The following is a 26,703-nucleotide window of genomic DNA, read 5'->3' as shown; positions in this document are numbered from 1 at the left end:
TATAGTAATAAATAAGATGCATGAACATTATGATTTCTCGCTTTGCAATAATTATGTATTTCTATTAATATTTTTTTATTTCATTGTATTTTCCCAACTGACTGACTGGGCAGAGATTTTTCCCTTTATCATTGCATCTAGACCAACTCTAGGTGCCACCAAACCTCCTATCCCATGGATTTTGAGGGCTCCTCCTTGAGAGTGGAGCCAACTGCCACTTCTATGTAGTGCATGGAGCTATACCTCCATTTTCCTTTACATCCTTATGGTGAGGCACTTAATTATGTATAGGGATAACTGTATTTTTGTTTGAACCAGCATCATTATTTCAGTTGATAGGTTGTAATACATAGTGTAGAGATCCAGAATAACATGTTATGAAGTTTTTTCATGAAAAACACATTAGTTTTATAGCTTTGTTAAAATTATGTTAAATTATTATATTATATGGTTCAGATTACAGACATGTGCGTGTGTGCACACATGCACGCACGCGCGTGCGCACACACACTTGCACAAATGCACGTGTACGTAATTTTGGGAGGTATGCATTGGATCCAGATAGTTTGAATGGAAAATGAAGTAAAATAGTTATTAAAGTATTAGAAATAGAAGAATATTTTGGATATCTGCACTGCAAGTAATTTACATAAATAAAAATTAGCGGCTTTCTAATTGTGTTCTGTTTTGTAGCTTTAGTAATACAATTCTACATTTCCTGCTTGTTTAGGAAAGCACAAATGAAATTCTTCACTCTGTCTTCCGAACTGATAGTTTTGATGACTGCTGGAAGCTTGCATCTGTGAAGGATGAAGTAGTAGAAGTCTCCATTGAGGAACGTAAAAACGACATAGATGATGATGATGATGATGATGATGATGAAGAAGAAGATCTGAGGTTAGATATGTTTCTCCATATGTCCCAGCTTTTGCAACAAATCTCTGTTCTATAAATTCATGTTCTGCTTGTAATGCTAAGACATTTACTATTGGGCATGAAAACTGGAGCCTTCTGTTCAGCATTGGGGCTTTCAAACCTAAATTGTATTTGGATATTGTCACCATTGCAGTCCCTCCCATACTCCTGACTAATTGCTACCAGATAATCTTTCTCTGGAATAAGTTGACAGTACATCATTTTTACTTTTTAATTTGTTTATGGTTTGCTTAATGACACTGTCTGTCTCTCACACTACATGCCTTTGAATGGTAGGATGGTTGTGTATAATGAAGTGACAGCATGGAATTGACTGCTTACATCTTCTAATGCTAAGGTATACAGTGTGTGTGGAAGTTAACCTCTATGCCTTTCTGTGCCTTCATGGTACTGATCATTAGCATTAACAGTATGATGATGCATAAGCACACTTTCAGTAGAGAGGAAGCTCTCATTTTACTTGTTGTTCGTGTCTTGATTTTTTAGGCAATTTTAAGTGTTGCATTAACTATTTCCATAATAAATGGTATAGCTTGAAAATGTAATGACCTGTTGGCTGTTAAGAATTCCCTACTTTTATGGAAAATTTATCATTCAGAGTTACTGGGTTTACATATTTTGTCCATCGTCCAGTATTCTAAAAACTAGGAAACAGAACATTTTGGAAACTGGGTCTGTTTCCATCCTAAGGAGGTGGGGAAGACACTAACTCTGTTGGGTCAGTTAGGAAGAGCTAACCTCAGTCACTGGACAACCAGTGTCAGATTCATGACATCTCTTTAAATACCTGAGACCAGGCTATGTTGGAGATAGCAGAAAAATATGCAATAAAAATTGTAAAGCATGCACTTTTGTGGAACTGTGATAGAATTTATGCTGCAAAGCTAGCCAATAAACCAACTTCATGAACACCAGTACATAAAATTAAATGGATAATTTGGGCAGACATATAGTGCATACCACTAGGGCCATCTGTGGAGTAAAACCTGAACACTCAAAACTAAAACCTTACAGAAACCCATGAAGAAATCTGTTTGGTAAGGTGGGATCCAGATGGGAGAAGTGTTCAAGCTGGGTTGGCTGATTGGATTGGTTAAGCATGCCATAGGGGCCAACTCCTTGTATTTTCTGTACCTGCTGTTACTTTCAGTTTCCAAAATCCTAGCTTCATCGCAGCCTGTGGCCTTTTTCATAGGCATGTTGGACCGATTTTGATTTTTCTAGAAGACCCTCTTTGAGATTGTGCCTATATTAACAGAGCTGTATGGCTAGAGGTTTGCCTGTTTCGCCAGTGTAGCTTCTGCCATGTTCACAGGAAATGCTGCAGACATACTGTGTCATCTGTTGTGGATCTCTTTTCGACTTGGTTTTCAAGAGTGAACTCCTAAGAGTGTGTTTGGTTTTGAAGATTGTCCTAGTGTATTGATTCCCTATGTGTTTGAACTTCTCTGAAACGCCCTTCACATATGGAATATACACAGGCCAGAGGCATTTCCTCTTTATTTAGATGAATGCTACTCTTGGAATTAATGGCTGAGTCAATGAAACCTTGGGGATAACTGTTGAGCTGAAGATCACATCTTGGGCTTCTAATTTAATTAAACACATCTTGTTCTTGGCTTGGTGGAAGCTCTATTGTGAAGACTCTGAATCAAACCTCTTTTCACATGCAGTGGATGGTCAGATTTGAAGTTGAGATATCAGTCAGTGTGGGTGGGTTTCCAGTAGACTTTCCTGATGAGCAGAACATTCAGAAAGGGGTCACACTGTCTGACTCTGTTCCCATAGTGAACTGGATGGAAGACCTCAAACTATTGAGGTGGCTGAGAAAATTCTTTAACCACTCTGGATCATGAGGCCAAACCAGAAATGTGTCATCAACATACTGGAGCCACAGCAATGGTTTGTGTGGTGCTGAGTCAAGAGCCAATACACTATTGTCAGAACCCATTAGAATCTACAAGTTCATCACTGTTCAAAGAAGTTGTTAACATTTGAATCCTACCTGCCCTGAGCTAGTTGTTTATACTGTTTAAGTTATGGCCTAACATCTGCATGGTTCCAAGGCCTGCTGTTGAGAATTTATAACACACTTTAGTCCTACATCCACCTCTCAAGCTGACTATCCTTGTCAACTGTCTATGATTAATTATTCAACATATTTGCAGGAGACTATTTCTTCCTCCAAAACCTGAGGACATGCCATGGAATTGTTCCATTAGCTGTTATTTTCTTCACTCCCAAACATTGTCTGTTTTATGCCTTTTATCTTCCAATTTAGATAGTCTGCAGGATCTTTTAGTGCACGCATACCACTTACACAAAGAGGTATGCATGCACTTGTTTTGATGAAACACCTGAAGAGGATGAACTAGTGTCAGGAGCAGCACTGTTGGATAAGGGGTCTTGCTGTGGTGTGAACTGAGAGTATGTTGCATAAGAATGTAAAAGAACAAGACAAAGCACTACACTGAAGATCACTTTTTAATTACTTTTCAATGAATGAGAAGTAATATGAAATATACTAACCCATATGTATAAAATTCAGACTGTATATTAATGTGTATAAAATTAATACACGTTTTGGCTTTTGTTTCTTTTAGCTTCTGGTGGTTCATGCAGGAAACTACTCCAGATGTCTGTACACCCCTTCTCTTCACAGTAATTTTTGCACTCTGTTGATTTCACATTTTGTTGAAGATCCTGCAGTTCCCGTATTTTTGTAGAGCATGCTGCCATAAGTAAAGATATTTTTTCTTCTTATATTTGAGGTTCTCATGGCAGTGACTGTATGAAGTACTGTCTTCAGAGATGAGGTATGGTAGAAGTTCGCTGACATTATGGAGAAATGTACTTCTTCCATCTTCAGTGTCCAAGAGTAAGCCATGCAACACGCAGGCAGCAACCAGAGCACTGCTTGTTGCCTGCTTAGCTTACTCTTCGACGCTGAAGATGAGGCAGTGTGTTCTTCCAAAACATTGGTAAACTTCTACCAGACTACACAGCATCACATCCCAGAAAACAGTATTTATTTTTTGTGTTTGTTCTTCTTAATTCCTTCTTTGACTTAATATTTGAGATCATTTTCTATGGTATGAAAATGTGAAATAACAGTTTGCTTACCAGTGATTTTATGGAAAATGGTTGTGAAATAAATATTTCTCTCTTTTGTTTCATATTTCCCCTGGCTTGATTGTTTGTGATGAGATATGAACTGGAGGACAAATCCAAAAGCTTCAACACATTTAACTTTTGTGTGATGTTTTATGCTATGGACACTTTTTATTTTAATTTGTAGACTGTTTCTATTTTGAAGTGGCTGAAAGCATTTTCATAAATGGACAGGCAATATTAAATTATTATAGCATGTATAAGTTGAGTAATTCAAATAACAGAGTTTAAATAAATATGATATTCAAACTTGCTGTGTAATGTGTAATTAATATATAACTTCCTTACAGATTTCATGGAGCTGATGATTTTTCAGAAGAAAACAATGTATGGTCACAGATGCAACTAGATGGTAACAGTGTTAAGGCAGAAAGGTCAGATGAACAACCAGCAAGCCCTTCAGTAAAGAAGACAAGTTTTAAACCTAAGAGTTTTTCAAGTTCTTTAAGCAGAACAGTAAACAGAACAACAGATGTGGATGTAAAGCTGGAGTTGGATATGGGGCCTTCATCTGTGACACATACTGAAGTCAGTGATCCAGACTCCTGTGCCAGTGTGTCTTCTGCAGTGAATAAAGTAAAGTTTGAGAGACGTGGAAGTACCATGAAGGTTGGATCAAGCACAAAGACAAAAGTGTTCAAGAAAAACATTGTATGTCCTGAATGTGGAAAAACATTTTCTCAGAAACATCAACTCTCTTTACATATGACAACTCATTCAGGAGAGAAACCATATGATTGTACTGAATGTGGGAAGAAATTTGCAAGGAGAAGGCAGCTCACAGTGCATATGTTTACACATACAGGTGAAAAACCATTCCTGTGTCCCAATTGTGGCGAGAGTTTTGGCAGAAGTGACACACTCACTAAACATATGAGGTCACACACGGGTGAAAAACCTTTCCATTGTGCGGTATGTGGCAACAACTTCGGACGCCGTAGTACATTAACCAATCATATGAGAGCGCATATGGGTGAGAAGCCCTATCTTTGTACTGAATGTGGTTGGAGATTTGTTCAGAGTTATGACCTCACAAAACATATGCGATCTCATACAGGCGAGAAACCTTTTCAGTGTACAGTGTGCAGAATGAGTTTTGGTCAGAGAAACAGCCTTACCAAGCACATGCGAAGTCATACTGGTGAAGCTGCATTTTCTATGGATCTTACTAAAGGACTGCAGTATACAAACTACACTTCATCCTCACTAAATTAAAGTAAATAAATGTGAGGATCTCATTCTTCGTACCAAATAGGTTCTTCTCAAGCCATTCCACTAAAATGTAATCACTAAATGTGTGCCCAGTTTGGCTCAATCTTTCTGAAGCTTAAAAATAGATATTGCATTAATTGATTGATGGGTGTATTGTTGTCTCACCTGCAATGGTTATTCATTTTTGGATGTGATTAAATACGAGAAGCTTTATGAGACCCAACGTATTCCATACATTCCATGAAACACTACACAGCAGTGTGCTTATGAAATCATGTTCTTTTAACCTTTCCTCTCTTACTTATCTATTAAATTAGTTAACACACCTTTAAACCAGAGTTTAATCTCTGCCAGAAAAAATTATGGTTCATTGTAAGCCATGACATTGTTATCCTCTCATATCCATGATCTTCCAAATGGCCACTTTCCAAGAGATTTCCATATTAAAATTCTGTATGCATTCCTTGTCTTCTCCATCCTAGCTAAATTTCCAGCCCAATGTAACCTTGATTTCCCTATTCTAAGAACACTAGGGAACCTGTAGAAGTTCATCATGTAATATCATAAATAGCACGCTTACTTTATGCATCTTTGTCTCGCAAATTTTCCAGAGCTCTTGTTTTCTGTGACATATAATATACATTCTTTTCCTAAAATAAGAGACCCTGTTCATACCCATATGGGATGACCAAATGTACTATTTCTTATCCAGATTTTAATCCTTTGGGAAAGTAGATGAGATGATAATTGTTGAACTGAATTGTAACTGCCATTTCCAGACGTTATTGTTCTTCTGAACTAAGCAGTGATCTAGATGACAAGGTTTATTCCTGATAGAAGCATACATTTTTTGAAGAATGTCGTCTTCTGGGATGTGGCGCCACATAGATCTTGTGTGAACTGATGTTTTGGAGGACGTATCGCCTCCATCTTCAGGTTGAAAAATCCAAGCATGGGGAGCCAGTGTGAACAGATGTATGCAACCATCTGCTCATGCTGGTTCCTCGCGGATTTTTCTACCCTGAAGATTGAGGCGATACTTTCCTCCAAAATGTCGGTTCACACAAGATCTACACGGCGCCAAATCCCAGATGACGGCATTCTTCACAGTCACCGCTGTGAAAACCTCAGATCTTATACAGAAATTTTTCTCTTTCCTACCATGTCTAAACTGTGAGGTCACCTGGCCTCTTATTCAGTATCATGTGCATCTTCCTCATGAGTAAACTGGCCAGAGCATGAAGCTGACTGCTTTCTTACATCTGATACTGAGGTTTGGAAAGCACCTCTACTCTTTTCTGCACCTTCATAATATGGTGTTTCTTAAGCTTGGGGACAATGTTACAGTTTATCTCATTGTGTATTTATGTGCGTTTGTTGAATATCATCATTGATAAACAATTGGGATTAACTGAAAAAGCAAGGACCAGTAGATAAAATTGCATTGTAGGTGGGCATATACATTGTTGATATGAATGATATGAGAAGAACCACATGTCGTGCTGACAGAATGAGACATACTGAGACACTGGCTGAAACGGGTACCAGATTAGGATGGATAGGTTTGTGTGAAGGTGTTATAATGCTTGTAATTCTGTCTGATTATGATTGTAAGAAATAAACTGAAGGTAATCCAGTGAAATCTCATTTTTATTTTTTTAAGCTTGCAGCATATTTTCTTGACTTAGGGTTGTGTGTGACTATAGACGGGGTATGGATTGGATGAATTGGATTTATTGGCCACTTTTGTACACCTCTCAGAACTACACTTTACAGACTTTACACTTACAGACGGTTGAGAACTCTGTGGATCTGCCGGTTGTTGTATCCGTTCTTCTTGAATACATCCCTCAGGAGCACCAACTCCACATGTAGGCTGTCTTGATCACACAGTGCTCTAGCCCTGTGCACCAATGTGGAAAGTGCAGCTTGCTTGTTGGAAGGGTGATGGTGGGACGCAGCGTTACGGTAGATGTTTGTATGGGTGGATATGTGGTATACTCTATGGCCCAGGGAACCATCGGGTCTCCTGTAAATATGTATATCGAGGAAGTGGAGGTGGCCCTCAGTTTCAGTTTCCATTGTGAACTGAATGCACTGGTGGATACTATTTAGGTGGTTCAGGAAGTCCTTGAGCTTGTCGGGACCGTGTGGCCAGATGACGAAGGTGTCGTCCATGTAGCGAAACCAGCAGCGGGGCTTGTGTGGGGCCAAGTCAAGTGCCCTCTCCTCGAAGTCCTCCATATAGAGGTTAGAGATGACTGGAGAAAGTGGCGAGCCCATCGGTTTGTTCATAGAACTGGCCAACTTGCGATTTTGCGCATGTTGCTGGTCTCCATGCTCATTTAATACAGATACAAATCTCTTATTGCAAAGCGTCTTACAGTGTACATATAACTGCCTTACAAAATATTCACTGTATCAGAAATTATTTCAAGTACAGGCCTAGGTAAACGAGTGTATTACAATGGTCGACATCTGTGATTTATGTCGTGTAGAATTTTTGCATGATGAACTTTTTTGAAAAGAACCGTTAGGCTCACATTGAACCTCGCGTAAAGAGGTGTTTATATTGGACCGATATGAACAAAAATAAATTTCCTTCATTAGATTTCAGTGTAAACCAAGTAACAAATTTCATCAAAATCTTCAGTAGTTCCGTAGAAAATACATGTGAATAGACACCATTTTGTAGTAATTTCTACATCTTATTCCCTTTGTGCAAACACCGTTGTCCGTCCACGCCAAATTTCAAGTGACTAGCAGCAGTTAAAGCAGTTAACAATTTGACATTGTCGCTGTGCCAACGCTGCCTTACTTGCTTTTGGTTACGAAGCATGAAGGAACAATGTCAGATTGATTTTCTGACAGCCTTCGTAGCTGTATGAAGTACATAAACTACACACTGTCAAAAGATATATTGTAGCATATGTATCTGCTGTCGGCGAAGATTCTTGTTAACGTCAACCAGGGAACTGCGAAATTCAGATTCATAAAGACTATGAAGTTGGCATACTGTTCGTGAGGAGTTAATTTTATATATACTTGTTTCTTAGAAATGTTTTTCACTGTGTGGTCTCACGATCTTGGCACTAACTTCGCCGGCAAGCGGAGGTAGCTCGGTTGGTATACATGTAGTTCGCTTGCGGACTAAGACCACAGAGTTTGTTTTTTGTTTCTCGATCAGTTTTTAAACTGAAGTGACTTATCACTTAGTCACTTATCACGTCAGTTTTTAATCTCACCGTCCGTTCCAGTGTCAATTTAGATACGTAAGAAATTTTTAGTCCTTTATTTACATTTACTCTTCATATTTTATTCATTACGTCATACAGCACTCACAGTAGTCCCTAGAAACGAGCTTGTAACAAGATTGAAGGATAAAGTTTTGACTTTAGCTTTCGTAAAGGTTGTTTCAATATTTGACGGCTTTTATATCAAATCAAGACTGCGTGTGAAAGCAAAGTGCACGACTTAAATGTACCACTTGTTAATGATAGAAAGAAAGCAATGAAATCAAACTGCTGATGTGAGCATCCTTCGTTGCCCTTGAAAAGATACGAAATCATTTTCAGTATGATCTGATCGATATGCAGTGTGGTGACACAACAGAAAATTTAAACTCCATAAAGCATTCTAATTTCATTTCCTTAGCATGTTAAGGGATTTGATATAAAATATTAAGTATTTGACATGGGCAAAGTTTTTTGCATCCTCATACAAATGTTAACTTTAATTAAGAGTAACGAATCTGAGTTAGCGTATGGAAACGGACGAACATATGACCGCAATTTTGAGCATTGCAATACGAACATCTAAACCAAGCTTGTCAACAGCTTTAATCACCAATTTGTGTCGCATTAATCATGTGAGCGCTGGTAACAATTTAGTGTAATAATTCAGACACACTGCAAGCTACCCCTCTGCTTGATCTAGAAGCTGCTTGAAGACGATGTTTTCACCTTGATATACGAGGGAGTACCCAAAAGAAACCGAACTTATTTTTTTAAACTTATTTATTCAAATTTTGAGCACAAACCTTCCATCCCCTTCAAAGTACTCTCCACTTACACTAATACACTTGTCTAGTCTTTTATTCATTTTTCAAAACATTGTCTAAATTCATCTTTTAAGATGCTTGACAGCGCCTCCGTCGTTTTTTCCTTTCATGTCTCTTTTCATTCAAGGAAACAAAAAAAAAAGTCGCACGGGGTAAGGTCGGGTGAGTATGGAGGGTGAGGAACAGGGGTCATACCATTTTTGGTCAAGAATTGTCGTTGAGCAGAGGCATTGTCATGATGGAAAAACCAGTCACCCGACTGGCACAAATCTGGCCGCTGAGCTCCAAGTCACTCCCGACAGCTCCACAATTTCTTCAATGGTCCGTCGTCGATCTTCCTTGATGATTTCACGAATTTTTTCAACATTTTCATGTGTTCGGGCCGTGGAAGGACGACCAGAACGAGGTTTGTCATCAATTGACATTTCACCATTTTTGAAACGGGAAAACCACTCAAACACTTGAGTTTTCCCCATAGCATCGTCCTTGTACGCCGTTTTTAACATTTCAAGAGTTTCTGTTCCACTTTTCCCGAGCAAAAAGCAGAATTTCACCGCCGCACGCTGTTCACGAAAATCAGCCATTGCAAAAACGACGATCACACAAAACAGTTGTCACTATAAACTCTGCCGAAACTAGTCCTTACCTTCTGAAGCAACGGTAGTCGGCTTATCGACTCAGGAATGTTAGCTCTATGCGCTCATAGCGGCAAAACGCGGTACTACAAAAGCTCTGCCTACAAAAAAATTAGTTCGGTTTCTTTTGGGTACCCCATCGTACAAGGTTGTATATGTTGGTTTAACATCCATACTGCCCGGAAAAGGAAATGCAGTTTGACTTCGAACCAGGGCACTGATCAGTAAAGGGTAATTATGAATTGTTTGTTAGTTTATTTATTTTTGATTAAAACAATTATGTGGCATCACGTTTGGAAAAATTACAATGTTTATAAAAATTAAAATGTTTCGCTTTTTAGGCGCATTCGCAACTAAAAGTTGCTAAGATCACCAATTGGTGTAATCATGTTTGTCCGTTTATATGTGATAAGTGTTGTAATCCTGTAAAATTCTCTTAACTCAGTACTTTGGTGGTGTAAATGTTTAGGCCTCAATGGGAAAACTAGGCGGTTCTTGCGAAACCGTATTTTTTTTTTTTTTGCCCTCCTAGTTCGTTAACATTCAAGTCTTAGTGTCTAGGGCCTACAAAAGTCTCTATACGGCCCTGATTCGAACCGTCTCGTGAATGAATTTCCTACTCCTGCCTTAAAGTACTTAATACTGATGTCTGTCAAAGTGTTTCCTACAGCACTCCATCTAATACGAGACGCGCATGCACTCAGCGTGCTAACCAGCAGTCCTGCATATCTCCGCATTTCCGCGAACTCCGTAAGGAGGAATACTTTCAGTGGGCACTCATGNATCTGTTTATGTTTGACTTGATTTCATCTTGTATTAATGGTACAACAGGCTTTTACTACAGAATCACAAAATTCTACTCCAACTCCAACTATCGGCCAACTAAAAATTGTATGTGTGCGCACGTCCCTCGACAGTCGTTGGGCCTCAACGATCGTGCACAACTATCGGCCAACTATCGGCCAACTAAAAAATTGCATGTGTGCGCTAGACCTTACCCTAGGCGCCAAGGACGTGAAGACGATTTTGATTCTAGGATATTCTGTTAACCCGCACATGGACAATGAAGCTTCGTAAATGGACTTCCAGCCTTTCGTTTTGTGCGAATGTTAGTGTATAAACGATATGGAGAAGAGTCATATATTACGAAATCTTTCTACAGAGATTAGTTTTCTCTTAACGTTTACTTCGAATAACCTATCAAGTAATATGTAATCACTTCCAATAAGAACATGATTAATCCCAGAGTAACGCCCATTAAGAGAAAGAAAAACGACCCCTGTAGATGACTCAAGCTCAGAGCAGAATATTCACCACTCAAATCCTCTAGAGCTAATATTCCAGCTTCAATTCGCCTAGAATCTAATATGGTTTTCAGAAACTGATTTGGTAAACCTGCCTCAACAATGTGAGTCATTACCATATTAACTCGATCGAAAAGGTGACTTCCTTTTGGCATCAGCATAACAGAATTTAACTGGAAGGAATCTTCTCGAAATGCATAAATTTCATGCTTACCCTCTTGTTTCACCAGTTCGTCAACAATATACGCCAGTAAGGCCCTGCCACAGAATGTCGCATAGTTGTCTTGAGTGGCAACATAATCCAGGCACTTGAATGGTTCACACTGGACTCTTGGTTTCAACTTCTGTAAGAAATCTGCAGTGAAAAATTTATCTAGTACGTAATAAAAAGCATAGATTAGGTCAGAGTCAACAAGCTCGTCCACATTACTTATTTGGTGTAGGAGCCCAGGATTCACTACGTAGCTCGTGAAGAATGTCTGGAATATTGTGTTGACTGCAAGAGAGTAGATTATCATGGACAGGAAGAACATTCGGAGAGGGAGACTACAAGGCATTATTGGCACGCCCTCGCCCAAGAACACGGCCCATATACTGGACAGACAAACAGCAAATCTCCAGTAATCATGCGACACTTCCTTATGCTTAACTGTGTGGAAAGAATATAGAATTCTCATGAAAATACTCGACAGTATGATGACCAGGAAACCGACTAACCATGTCATTGGATCAAAGACTCTGGCCATAGCTAGCCAGCGAGGATACGGCTTTGCACGTGCTACAAACCACGTAAATCTGTCAGTGAAATAATTTATTGTGTCGTCAAATATAAGGTGATCCTCAAGTTTCCTCAGAAGGCTGGCGAATACGATGTCTGCTTTACCATAGATTATGTCAGCCCTTAGTCCTGTCCAGATACCATTTTCTAGCTGTATTCCTCCTCTGTCATCCCCGGGTGGTATTCTTAGTATTAGGCTCATGTTCATTCCCTCAGCTACACTTCTCATGATTCGTATTTCCAAGCCGTCAATGATAGATGAGTTGGTCACTGTGGCTATATGCTTATCACATATGATAAAGGGATGAAATTCGAAAGTTGAAGCTCTAATTGGACATCCCTTGAGATCAACTGGAACTTTCTCGGGATATAGAGACGAATTTTGTAGAAATCGTCCTCCGTCTTTGTCTAAGATCCAAGAATTGACGTGGATGACGTCTCTCAATTCCCCACATAAACCTGAGGGAAGTTGATAAGGGAACCATGTATACATAAGCACATGGGACACGTTACTCTTGTTAGTTGAAGTTGGAAGTAACAGTACTGCATTCATTACCTTCCACTTCCACAGCTCCTGCAGAACATATTTTGCCACGTCCCTGGCATCAACTGCCTCCTCTGTTAACAACAATATGACAAATTTTGCTCGTGAGTTCCAGGCAGGAAATGTTTCTAGTTTCTGTATCTGCTCCCTCAAACTGATTACCACCTGATCTTGCAGATCTTTATGATACATATTAACCAGAATATAGCTGCCGTGAACGTCTTCATTCGTTGTATCCCAGTCTGTAGGGTCCCGTTTCGTGACTTCTTCTGTGGGACAAATCACTACAATAGGCCAGCGACTTAAGATGTGAAGGCGTTCTGTTAGGTCGTGGATAATTTCTACCATGTTTTCATCACTTGACCGTCCAAGATTTCGCATTTGCCTTGATGCATTGATATTGGTGTCAGTTTCTAAAAATGTTTTGTTGGGCAGTGATATCGCAATAGTTCGTCCAGGTGCGAAGTAAATGTCTGAAATTGCCACAGCAGAATCCACAAGTTGACTGGCAAGGTACTCCCGGCCAGCGCCAGTATACGGATTGGCGAGAGACAATATCACCAAAGCAATCTGTTGAGAAATAAAAGGTAACAATTGAAGACTCTTTGGCAAACAATATGACAAAAACTGTGGCTTCTATGGGGTCTCGTTTTCCCTCATAACTATTATGCTCCTTTACCCTGTGATGATGAGAAGTTGTGAGCAGTATCACAGTATATTTCAAAAGCAAAATTTTATGATTATCTCTTCTTATTGCTTCATGTACACTGCACAGAATTCAATATGCCTAATCTCAAGATAGAGTACAACATTATGATTTTGTTGAAAACTGTTCTAACAACTTCGATAATTCTACTACTTTGTAGAGAGTACTGTCTCACTTAATACGTTCTTCATATTAATATGCTCCCAAAAAATAACTACACAATGTCCAAAGGTTCTTTTAAAACGTAAGGAATGTATGGAAAATTTTTTCAATGCCTTTTCCACTATTAGGCCTATATCTAGTTCTATTACATTGTAGTTGAACCGTTCATTTACATAAAACCAGTTAATTTTAAAGTAGTAGTTGGTGCAGCAACGGACCGTGGACTTGACACCCGAGGGATAGGTGTTCGATTCCTCAGCAAGAATAAGATATTTTTCTTTTCTCGATATCCTTCAGACCGGTTCTGGGGCGAACACAGTCTCCTTTCCGTTGGTTACCGGGGACAGATTCCTCTGCGACAAAGCTCCAGAACATGAATGTGACCACCTCTCTGTAGTTTCGAGGTTACGAGTACTTCGATCTGTGCCTCCACCCCATACGTCTTCATGGTGTGGTGCTTAACTTTATCGTACCATTATAGAAGGAATAAAACATTAATTTATGAGAATTTTGCTTCTTACAAAGAAGGGAGATATTATTTATGGGCACATTTCTGAACAGTGCAGAAATTTGCTTTGCTTGTCTTCCGTCCTTCTGTATGTTTGAATCAACTGTGGATGAAAATATCTTATGCAGTTTGGTTAGGGTGTTCACTAAGCATGCCCATAAAATATGACCCTCACTGCAAATCCCAAACATTCTTACTGTGTAAGCATTGTTCCTGCCACAGTGATCCACTAATTATGAGTCCTGCTCCGAATATTTGAACTACATCACATTTTCGAAGATATTTTGTTATCTGTGTCCTGTTATTCTGTTATTTTAACTTGCGTTATATTTTCTTGCATTCTGTGTACTCAGTACTCTCTGCATTTAATACTAGACTAACTACGTGTTAACATTTCTGATATTTTATTCCTTATGGTATTTATGTTTTCACCCAATAACTTAACATCAGCATGGTTTCCTTGGTTCTTCATAACGGCATATCCTAATGCACACTTGAAAAGCAACGATGATAAGGCAGCATCTATGACATTTGTGAATGGGAAACGGATTGGTCAGATTTTACCTATAAGGACATCGCTATAATATTGTTCGTTATTAACACATTTTAATTAGCCTAATTAATTCTACATTTATATCAAATATAATGAAATTATTCTACATTATTGTCCTCCCATCTAAATCCTATGCTCATTTGAAATCTACAAATGGCCTATGTACCGCCAATTTCGCCCCCATTTTTCTCTCAAATATCCGACAAATGCAGAATATTTGATCTGTAGTTTTTTAATTCGCTTAGTGGGGAGTGGAGTCAAACTGGATCCACTCGGCACGGCGGCCATTGATTGGCCTATTGTAGCCTGCCCCGGGTGATTATGATGATGAAGAATTTAGCAGAATGAAGATTGGCAGGGGAAACCGAAATACCCTCCCCAGCGCCACTTTGTCCGCCACAAATCCCACTTGACCAGACCCAGGCTCCAACCCGGGCCTCCGCGGTGGGAAGCCAGAGACTAACCGCTTGAGCTATGGCGCGGCCTAATCTGTAGTTAGTCTACGAAATCCGCACCGATGATCCCAAATAATTTCATCTACACGTGGAGTTAACATTGAGAGAAGTGTACTGGATAAGTTATATGTAGTCGATAGCAGCAATATGCCTTGTTAAATTCTGCATTCTCTTTCGTTGTTTTTTTCGTTACTTACTTTTATCCATCGACACAAGACCGCATGCAGCAATTTCATTAGCATTATTGCCAGACCCCCTCAGCTGAAGTAGGAGAGCGAATGATAAACACATGCACACTAACCACATGACGCAGGACATCCATGACATGTCTTTTTTCCTTACTATTCAAACGTAAGAAATAAATGTCTTCTTAAATTATCAAAACTTGCTCTTGGTCCACATACTGGGGCCTCTATTTGTATTGGTCCACATATTGGGGCCTCTATTTGTATAACTTCTATTACAACATCCGAAGACATGTGACATTTCACGTGTAAAAAAAGGTAAAGTTGTCCCTGTATTAAGAATGGCAATGCATATTTCAGGCGTGTAATGTTTGCGTTGTTACCTTAGTAAAATATTAAGGTGTAGTTGGAATACAGTGGGAGGTTGAAATTTTTATGAAGGTCACATAACATTTAGGCATGTTCCATCATTTTTTTTTCCTTGGCACTACAGCCCCAGTGGGCCTAGGCCTACCTCCATGAACTCCGTTCACTTCGGTTTTTCTAGATCTTACACATTCGGTAGGACTCCTTGGGCGAGTGATCAGCTCGTCGCAAGGCCTCTACCTGTAGACAAACACAGAAAAACGCACACAAGCATCCATGCCCTGAGTGGGATTCGAACCCACGATCCCGGCTTCCGAGCGAGCGAAGACAGTGCATGCCTTAGACCGCTCGGCTACCGTGACCGGCATTTTCCATCATTACTCCCATAAGAGGCATTTTGGGATATATTGTACTTTCATTCTAATGTATATTAAAGCAGAAAACAAGGAATGAAAGTATTGGCCTTTAGGCCTTCTGTGTGTTGTATGTGAAGGAGCCAACTTATTTTGGGAGAAGTCGTGTGTTTGTTGATTGAACAGTGCTGCTTGTGTTATAGTACCGAGTAGGAGGAAGTCTGTGCAATCATAAATTTGTAAATGACGTAGAACAAAATGATCGAGATTTCTTTCTAGGTACAATTTAACCGTTTGTCTCTGGGGGTGCTGAACAAAATGAAGAAAAACGTGAGAATGGTCGTTCTCTGTCTTCATGTCTGTTTTCATGTCTTGACCTGGATTTGAATGGAATTTGGGAAGAGAGGTTTACGCCAGTAGTTGTCATGGGATGGCGTTTTGGTTCAGGGTCCGTTCTAATGATCTGGGATAGCTCAGTAAAGTAACTTAAGTTGAAATGGAAAGCTGGAATATTATTCTTAGAACATTCGAGTTATTCTCTTCACAGTCACGTTGAAACACATCGAGAGGATCCAGGGCATTTCCGCCTGGAGGCAAAGTGTCCATAGCAAGAAGCTACCTCGTCTTTTCAACTTGGACCACTGAGATTTGGCCTAATAGCATTATCGACAAGCGAAATCGAAAGATATTGCATTTTTTTCTTTAATACAATCATTCTACAACTACCGTGAAGTGAGCTTATGTCATATGTCTCGCGAAAACACAAAGTTCACAAATTCAGGAAAGAGGAACGTTTTGTGCACACAATACGAGAGTGCAGTACTAAGCGCAATGCCAGATCAGGTGCTCAAACTGTCTGCTCAGTGCGGGAATTACTCGTAGCTTGACCAAAAATAACTCCGTGACCGAATCAACCCCGACATATCCGCCTTTGAATATAAAGTAAAACTTCTGTTGTTTTTTTTTTCAGTCTGTGATGTAAATTATTCGAGAAATGTCAGAACTTAAATGTTTACTTACCGACTTCAACCGAATTGATGCAGGCTAACCACCATTAATTTCGTTTATATTTCAAAACGCACTGTGAGTTAGCAATCCATTTTCATATATTATCGATCGGCCGGCGACACCGTTCTTCTAAATTATTTAGCGAGCTGAAGAAATTTGTCTACGTTGCGAAGGATTGCTGATACACTACGACTTTTAAGACGTGTCTCAAAGCTTGTCCTCAGCCAATGCCCATGATATACACGCCGTTTTTATAAATTGGTCTCCGACTGCCAAGACGAAGCGAAGTTGTAGCTAATCTGCCATCATCATTATTTAGATTATCAGCGTTAGTTTCGTGTTTGAGAAAAACCGAATGTCACTTCTTATTTTTGTCATGACTGACCCAGGATATTTCAGTCGGTATAGCGGATAGGCTGCCGGCTGGATGGCCCAGAAATTGGGTTTAGATTCCCGGCTCCGAGGCCCACCCAGGCTCCTATAACATTGCTACCTGGGGCTGTTTCCGCGGGTAAAGCGGCCGGGGCATGAAGCTGACCACTCACCTCTATCTAGTACCAAGCTTAAGAACTGTGCCGTTTACTTTCACTCCCCGATACGTCTTCATGGTGTGGTGCTTAATTAATTAATCCCAGCAAAACTTTACCTTTCTAACTTACTGGCCCTTGGTGCGCAAATAACAGCTTCAAAGCCACTGGGCTGACTTCGATGAAGTGCATATGATAGACCTGTACTAAATTTCTCCAAGCTATATTGATGTCCCTTTAGTCATATTACTTTGAAGGGACACTACTTACTGGCTTAAATGCACTTTTACTTAAAGTTCTAGCTTTCGAGTTCTTTGATAGATCTTGATTAAACCTGATGTGCGACACTTTTACTACAACAGAATTTTCATGTTGAAACTTCTATAATTTTAAGAAATATTAAGAAACACTTGATTTAAAAGGCCTGAATAGATTTTTAATATATCTCGTTAACAAGTTTACACACGTATTGCGTTGTTAAACTGATGTAAACAGAACTGCCAGACTTGCTTAAATACAACGGAAACAGACTATGCTAATTAATGAGGTAAAAGGTAAAGTTGTCCCTATGCCTAACTAATTAAGCACTACACCATGAAGGCGTATGGGGGAGTGGATCTATAGATCCACATTTTCTCGACCTCGGCACTAGTTGGAGGTGAGCAGTCAGCTTCACGGCGCGGCCGGTTTACACCCGGGGAAAGAGCCCCCGGTGCCCATTGGATAGGAGAATGTGTGGGCCCCAGAGCTGGTCTGGACGACGTGGAGAATAGAAAATTCTTAACCCTACCGGGACTCGAAGTCCTATCCTTTGGTCGTCAAGCCCGTAGCCAGTCGCTATACTGACTACGCTAGTGCTAATCAATAACAATTGGAATAAATGTCGCTTTTGTTTTGTAATGTCCACATCCCTAATCAGAACCTTAGCATTTATCTTTCAATGCTGTCTCAAGTAACAAAAGAAAGAACACTCAGAAAGTAACACTGACGTTCTGAATTGCAGTAACAAACGGGCCATATTATGAGGAGGATAATTAATGAGATCGTATGTCATGTTACTGTAATAAGATCATAGTACGAACATCCCCTTAGGCTTTATTTCACAGCAGCTATTTGCGATAGCGTCTGAGAGTAATAATAACTTTTAATTTGTGTAATCACTGTTGTTTGCCCAAACGTCATGTCATCTAATAAGTTTTATTCGAAACTAAATAACTCTACACACAATCCATAATTTTGTAATATTTGAGACTTTCACGGCGGTGACTATGAAGAAAGTAGTTTTCTGGGATTTGGCACCGTGTATATGTGGTGTTAACCGACGTTTCGGAGGAACGTATCGCCTCCATCTTCAGGGTAGAAGGAAAAATATAAGAAATCCGCAAGCGAAGAGACCATGAGAACCGGTAAAAGCAGTCTGCTTTCTTCAATCCATAATTACTTCTCACTGATCAAGAGACCACATAACCGACAATCGAGAACTGAGTACTGCTTAAAGCTAACATCTGTAAAAATGTAGGAACTTCTTCCTACGTACCAAGATCAATATTACTTTAGCGGCAAATAAAACGGCATGCGCACGAGTGGTCCGTTCAGCGGGACGTTATCGTATAATTAATCATTTTGGGCTGTCGCATTGTCATAAATTTTGTTGAAAAGTGGTCATTTATTTGTTTCACATATCCTGTGCACAGTGCCCATAGTGTCGAAACTAAAATACGGATCTGGTTCCAGTCTGAAATTCCATTTCCGTTTCCGGGTTATACAGATGCTGTATACCAAACTGTGTTTAGCGGAATCATGGACCTCCGCAAGAGAATACTGTCTAATGGCAGACTGACTCATTTCGCGACATATTTGTTGTCATAAAAATATATTAAAATATTATATTATATTATATTTTCGCGTGTTTGCTGGGCAACGCGACAAGAAATTTGTACGGGTTCTCGGATTTGAACGAATATTTTTTGGACAGTCGCTTTTACACTCGTAAGTACAATTATTCCATTTATAACGAACGTCCTTTAGATGTTTCCTCTCCAGTGTTACAACACTTCTTGAACCGCTAATCCCGGCTCGTTGTATCTCTTCGTATCACTTTGTAATCTCGGTTCTTTGTATTTCGTTATCTGGTCTCAATTCCGACCTGGTCTTTCCTTATGTCCTACCGTCGGACGGACTCTAAGACACCTTGTTCAAGGGTTCCGTTTCACGTGTTATATCCGCCAGTAGCTAGTGTTTTGTTTCGCTGTAGCGGTAGCTTCACCAGTTAGCTAGCGTATTCTCTCGTTGCTACGAGTTTTCCTAGCCGTTGTAATGCAACTGTCTCGAACAATTCTTTGCTTAGGTTTGCTAGCTGCTGTATAGCAATGGATGTGTTCTGATTCCCAGCCGTTTTAGTGGGAACGTCGCTCGTTGCCTAGGAAATCAACGCTCATCTCCTTAACCATTCCGGCTTTCTGGCGGCACGCCACAATATGTAGTTTTACCGTGTGGAGGCCGGTTAGAATACTTTTACCGTTACCCTGCGAGTCGTAGAAGGCGGCGAAAATGAACCCGGTGCCTCGGCGGAAAACTGGGCCACCCTGTCACCGGGGGACATAAATACAGAAACCTTGTTCCCCAGGTTGAGAATTGGACTCAAGACTGACAACATTGCTCTGTATAAAAATTATTGTTGCGAAATTCAAAGAAATGAAAACCGGATGGTCCAGCTCATGATAAATATTAGCAGAATCTTCTAAAGAAGGCTATGGCTTAAAGCGCTGTTTTGTCGATAATGATTATGATATCAGATTATATTTAAACTCATACAATGCTCAATTACTGTTATTAAAGTCACACTATACCGCTTTAAGGGGGAAAATTGTTAGTGACAGCAGATATTATTGTAGGCTATATCATGACGGTGTCACTAGGCAAATTATGTCTCGTCGAATGCTGAGATGATATATGAATAAGTTGAAAATAATTTAAAAGTATTCTTGCATGGTCGTATCTTGGTACTATCCAGTCATTTTCCTGGGGGCTGTGAAAAACCACCAGACACCTCATCGGGATAGCTGATGTCCCGGCCGACAACTGAACCTAGTACCTCCCGAAGAGGAGTAAAGAATGTGCCGTTATGCTATGCATTTAGGCTGGTACTGGTATGTGCATTATCAATGCAACATTGTATATCAATAGGGATCTGCTCTCAGGACTTATGCGGACTGCTGATGCATAACACTGCTTCCAGTAACAGGACAACCCGTCTCTGTGAGCCGGAAGAGGAGGGCCCCGCCATCATTTTACGCCTAAATGTATAAAGTGAAGTTTAATAAATTTATAAATTGTTTGAATTTAGTAGGCACAGAAAGTAGTTCGATTACGTATTTGTAATTTGTTTCCATCAGATAGTTCCGAGGCGAAGAATATGTGGTTCTATATATCCACACCTCCTACACGCCTTCATGGCGTTGTGCTGAATTATTTAAGGACAGTGCAACTTTACCTTTTTATGACATAAGAAGGTCTTTCAAATTTCGAAGAAAATTTGCTTAGGATGCGAGAAGTTCATGGAGAACCTTGCTTCATGAACCCTATCTTTAGCTCAGTTTTCTATGGAACTTTCATTTGTATTTCTTTTGGCTTATTTTGGACTTCACCCATCGTCTGGTATGTAAAAGACAAAAAGACAAAAAACCACGACGTTTCGGAGACTGGATCTGTCTCCGTCTTCAGGTGGATAGGAAAGGTTTTTTGTCTTTTTGTCTTTTACATACCAGACGATGGGTGAAGTCCAAAATAAGCCAAAAGAAGTACAGTATACACCATCGTCAGAATCCTTTCAAGTCTAACTTCCATTTGCTTAGAGCTGTCGATAACCGTCACACCTTCCCGTCCCAAACCTGTTCCATTGTTGCTTGGGCCTTCGGGTCGCTGCCCATTACGTGTCTTGATAGAATTTGATGTGTTCATTTCTCCCCCACTTGCCTGAATATTTGCTGTTCTCCCTTCCAATACAGACATTCGGCTACTCCGTGTTGACACTTCAGGGTTTGCGTTCATTTTAAATTAAAATACAATTGTATGGCCAGCATGTGTTTATTTCGAGTGACAGGCTTGTGAAATTTATATAGCTCGGAGCTTGTTAGAAACCTTGTGCAGATGCAGGACGTGTAGATTTAGTGATAATTTCAAAAGCGGTATTTATACAGCAGAAAAGAATGTACTTTCAGTAGCGATAGTCATAAAGCTACGGTGAGTGAAAATAAATGGATCGGCAGTGTCGAATCAGGTTAAAGACATTTTCGAAATGATTCGCTGTCACACGAATCTTTCTTGCGATGATTGTCAAAGAGTGTAAAAGGAATGCGCGAAACATGTAGTCGGTCCAGCCCTGCAAGTAATAGAAACAGTGCATTTTAGGCTCGTGTCTCGTGTGATGCACGTGGTCGGTCTGCCCATCCGGAGCCGGGATAGCACTATCGGTATAGCGACTGACTGGACGACCGAGAGGCCGGATTTCGAGTCCTGGTACGGGCAGGATATTCTCCTCTCCACGTCGCCACACCGGTTCTGAGGCTCATCCAGCCGCATATTCAGTGTCAATAGTACGGTCAACTGTACATCATTCCCCCATACGTCTTTATGGCGTAGTGCTCAACTATTTAGTACTATTGCATACTAAAGCATGAGCTTTAAAAGGCACAGATGAACCTAACGGGATCGGAATCTCTCCGACTCACGAGGGCTTTGTGTTTCTACCAAGATGTTTATACTCACGTCACAGGGAAGCGACTATTTTCTGTAAATATTCTCTTCAACACAGAATGACACTATAGTTGCTGGGGGGGGGGTCCTGTATCGCAAAACACAAACCATTAAAGTATTAACATTTAAAAAGAACACAAATTTTCCTCTCTCTCCTTAATTTTAAGCACTGTGCGCGCGCGCTTGTGTATGTGTGTGTGTGAGTGAGAGGGATTGTATTCATTCCTGGTCCCACCTCTTCAGAAGGTCACGAGCCGCCACCGTCCAATAAATTCTGGCATTTCCACTCTTCATAAAATTGAGGCTGGGGAAGAATGGTGTTGATTATTTATCAGCCGAACTAACGGTTGAAATGCCATCTTCAGGATTTACCGATCACCCCCTTCTAGTCATTTACATATTTTAGTAGCGATGCCTTCATCGACCAAATGAATAACAAGGAACGACATTGTAGAGGTTTTTGCTTCAAACCCAGTGCTAAGCTGCTATAAGGACTGTGATGAGCCTTCGAGGTCCATAACATCAGATGTTGTTTAGGCTCATTAGAAGAGAGTTTTCTTTGGAAAATTCAGCGGAGTATTGCCAAACACTGAAGTTTTTAGAACAGTTTAGCTGGTTACGTATGTCGCATTCTGTTACAATGCTCTCTGTGAATTCCAGCCCAGAACTGGGAGATATATCAGTCTGTTTAGCGTCTATTCGATTACTTATTTTCAGAAACTGTTGGACGGATTTCGTTTCAATATTCAGAAAATTATCTGGAAATTTTCATTTACTTTGGGTCAGCCCCGTCTAACGCGTATTTTACAGTTCCAATCGAAATTTATCTGTTTTCCGAAAAGCGGTTATTCTTGTAGCCAGCTGATACATGTTTAAAAATAGAGACACAATCAATATATGCGATATCTGTCTGAGTACTTTTCGGTATGATTAATATTTAACAAAATACGAGGAAATTATTCAGTGACTATGCAGTGTTGTATTTTCAGGGTGATTAGCTTGGAATACATGTGTTTCTTCTCCAATAATCAGACATGAACGGTGGGATGAGCAAAATTTTAAAGAGCACATTTCGAAATATATTGTGACGCGTTATCTTACGTCCATCACCGCGACAACCGCTACAAAAGGAACGGACACTTGCACGGCAACGAATACGTGGAAATTGTGGAGTTCCCTCAGCGACAATTCGTAGCAACGAATGTCGTTGAGTAACAACGGATGAGACGAAACGCGTTACCGGTGCATTCTATAAGAGCGTTCCCGTAACAACGGACTGTCTGAACAGCGGTAACGGAACCGCGAGGAACGGTGTCCGGTATCGGGTCCGCATAACCGCTATATAAGCAGAGCCAGAGACGACACAGAGTAATGAGAACGAGACAATCTTGGGACAGCCGATTCCAAAGACAGTTGGGATCCAACCACGGCCAAGGATAGATGAGACGTCGTATTAGAGTACTGGGCCAGAAGTCAAGTGAGACTGCAAGCGATAATAATAGTAAGGTGTGTAAGAGTGGGTGACCTATAAAGATTCGTTAAATCCGAGACTCACGTGAAGTTATTTGTCGCGTAACATACCCAACACGTGACAACTGGTGTCAGAAGTGGGATCAGTTCGGATTAATCGGATCGAATTTAAAGGATTATACTTACACACGTGACCGAAAGGATCGAACATAAACACAAAAATAACCACAAAAAATGGAGTGTCAACAAATAATGGAATTCCTGCTAGCCATGCAAGGAAAGGCGGACGCTAGTCATGAACAAATGATGGCCGATTGGAAAGCCTGGCGGGAAGACATGAGAGCCAGCCACGAAGAAATGGAGATCGAACTGAAACCCGAAACGGAAGTAAAGACGATGGCCTGCCAAGAGATGGAGGCACGCCAGGAAGAGAAGAAGCCAGCCTCACCGGACAGGAAACCTGAGGCGGCACAAAAGGAAGAGGTCCCGTAGATGTCGCCGAAGTAATGCTGGTCGGAGAACCGAAGAAGAAAAGGCGCAAGGATCGAAAACTGTCCGCGGACCGCCGCCGCCAGATGAATGAACGGACCCAGAGTCAGGGTGGGTGCCGAAAAAAACTGGCCGTCGCCCGCAGAGAGACGAGCCGCCGTGCGAAATTGGCACGGCAAGAGCAGAAAATCGACAAGAGGATGTCCCGTCGCGCAACAGTGGCACGACGCAAGAGAGACATCGTGAAGAAGAATCTTACTCAGGGAGCTGGTGGATTCCCGAGGAAGCGACTGATCACGGCCGACAAGAAGATGTCCCGCTGAACAAATGCTGCACAGAGCAAGAGACTTAGACTTCAGGGAGATCAGTTGGAGTCACGCACAAGTCCACATAAGGATGTGTCGAAAAGGAGACGAGAAGAACTTGAACGCGGGAGGACGACAGAGGAATTCGTCGTGAAAAGAAAAGAAGTATAGCGTCTCAAGATTGAAAGAGAGACAATAAGGCGACTGAGAAAGCCTAGGCCCACTGGGGCTGTAGTGCCAAGGGGAAAAAAGAAAAAAAGAATAAATAAATAAATAAATATATTTATATCCATATACACATTTCTACATGTATGTGTGTGTTCTGGTTATTGTTTCTGCATGACGACCGTGGGTGGGGCACTTACATAATTTCTTGTATGACATCAACAGGGATAGTAACGTGTCCCAGGGAAATCTTTATTGCCTTAATACTGGGCTCAACTTCCAGTTCTGAATTTAAGTATCATAATTTTGATGAATTATAACATTATAATAATTGAATATGTTCTGCAGAAATGCCAATAATGTTGGTGAGTTGGAAATAACTAGCGTAGCCAAGTTGAATTTACGGTGAATGTAGAGCTTTTATTAATTTGACTTGTTCATCATTGATTTTTCGTCCAATATTTTATTCTCTTTGAAGGTAGCTTCTTAAAATTGGCATTTTGTAAGCTTCTTCCGAATGAAGCATTTGCATTTAATTACCGTGGGAAATTCTCTTTCGGGGTGACTATTATTAATGTATGAAATCATTTTTTTCCTTATTAATTATTAGCACTGTCCAGAAGTAGGATTTCATAAGCGTATGAACAAAGTTGTTTAAAACATTTTTTGACTGTCATCTTTGTGATTCACAATTTGTTCCTTGAATGGCTAATTCAATAAAGACCATTCATTAATACATGTAATTTGTGACTATCCAAGTTCATGGAGTGGAGCTTCATTGCTCACTGATTAATGTGCAAATCTAATTGTATAGATTAGAAAATCCCCATCAGAGTATAGCTCTTAAGAAATATCACCTTATGCAACACCCTTTAATATTATGTATGAACTATAAATTGCACCAACGAAATAGAGCATGTGCACTTTGTGTAATAAAGACACTGCACTCATAATAAATGTGATTCAAAAGCAGTTGAACAAAGCTGAAATTTGAAATATATACTCCTCATCCTCAATGCATCATCATGGTTAAAGCCAGTCTGGCTCTTCCATTTCCAGTTTCATCTTCTGTTCGGTCTACCTACCATCCTGCTTCTGATTGGCTTACATTCCAGACACACACACATATACTTGTATATATATAATCTTAATAGTATGTGCTATGTTAAGTTCTTGTTTTATTTCCTTACTGTACTCGAATTTTTACCAGTGGTCTCAATATAGTAATTTCTGCTCCTATTCTAATTTTAGGAGAATAATTGCCTAAAGATCTTCAGAACAATATCTCTTCTTACTCTTCCTGTAAAGTAGTTACACCTAAAAACTGTTTAAATCCATATAATTTAACATCAGTATCATTAGATCAACTATGAGCTTACTGGTACATTCCATCCGAATAATTAAATGAACTGACTTAATCCAACTTTCGGTCATTTATTAAGATTTGTATACTGAGAAGTTATGTCCTTTAAAAGCAAACATTTTGTTTCCTTTCAAGATATTTTAAAATTATATTTATATGCACAAAATGAAATAAGATGGGAATTGTGACTAACCACAATTTTATTCGACATATTACATAGCCCCATGACAATGTTATAATTAGTCAAGACGGTAACACATTTAATAATTGTTATGAACACAAACCGAATCTTTGTGCTAGTTCATCGCTCTTATATTGAATCATCCACTCTCCAGCTTTTGAGACTTGTTTCAGTTGCTCTCATGCCAGAAATTACACAACCACACTGTATCAAAACCATATTTATTAAATTTACATTTATTTTTTGATTTGTTTCATTCTGGTCCATTGCACTAACAATTATAAGGCACAAAATTTGCCCCATAGAAGAAGGACGATAGGAGTACACACAAACCTACGTGGTTTAAAAAATTTTAACTATTGACAATAAAGGTTTTTAAATAACATCTAGAAACTTTTAAAAACTTTACAACATCAAGTAGCTGCTGTGATTGTGAAACATTCGACTTTACGCGTACTGTGCATTATAGGATATAAGTGTATGTATTTTAAATCAAAACACCTATTGTGATG

The 26,703-nt window shown here is 39.9% G+C and overlaps 2 protein-coding genes across 2 annotated transcripts in view; one reads left to right on the top strand and one right to left on the bottom strand.

Annotated features, from left to right (window-relative positions):
• The window catches only part of LOC111868908 (zinc finger protein 37 homolog), a 15,101-nt gene extending 8,915 nt beyond the window's left edge, over window positions 1-6,186 (top strand). The window contains exons 3-4 of the mRNA XM_023859999.2: window positions 731-897; window positions 4,398-6,186. Coding sequence (XP_023715767.1) covers window positions 731-897; window positions 4,398-5,322 — 1,092 coding nt within the window. The 3' untranslated portion in view covers window positions 5,323-6,186. The remainder of the gene's footprint in view (window positions 1-730; window positions 898-4,397) is intronic.
• A 5,011-nt stretch (window positions 6,187-11,197) lies between these two features.
• Window positions 11,198-21,474, bottom strand: LOC111868913. The gene is made up of 2 exons (XM_023860006.1): window positions 21,304-21,474; window positions 11,198-13,210 (listed from the first exon to the last, which is right to left on the bottom strand). The coding sequence occupies exons 1-2, from the start codon at window positions 21,472-21,474 to the stop codon at window positions 11,198-11,200; spliced, it is 2,184 nt and encodes a 727-aa protein (XP_023715774.1).
• Window positions 21,475-26,703: the final 5,229 nt, after the last annotated feature.

This window comes from Cryptotermes secundus, unplaced genomic scaffold (genome assembly GCF_002891405.2).
Source record: "Cryptotermes secundus unplaced genomic scaffold, Csec_1.0 scaffold685, whole genome shotgun sequence".
Lineage (NCBI taxonomy): Eukaryota > Metazoa > Arthropoda > Insecta > Blattodea > Kalotermitidae > Cryptotermes > Cryptotermes secundus.
This window is presented reverse-complemented; position numbering and strand designations above follow the sequence as displayed.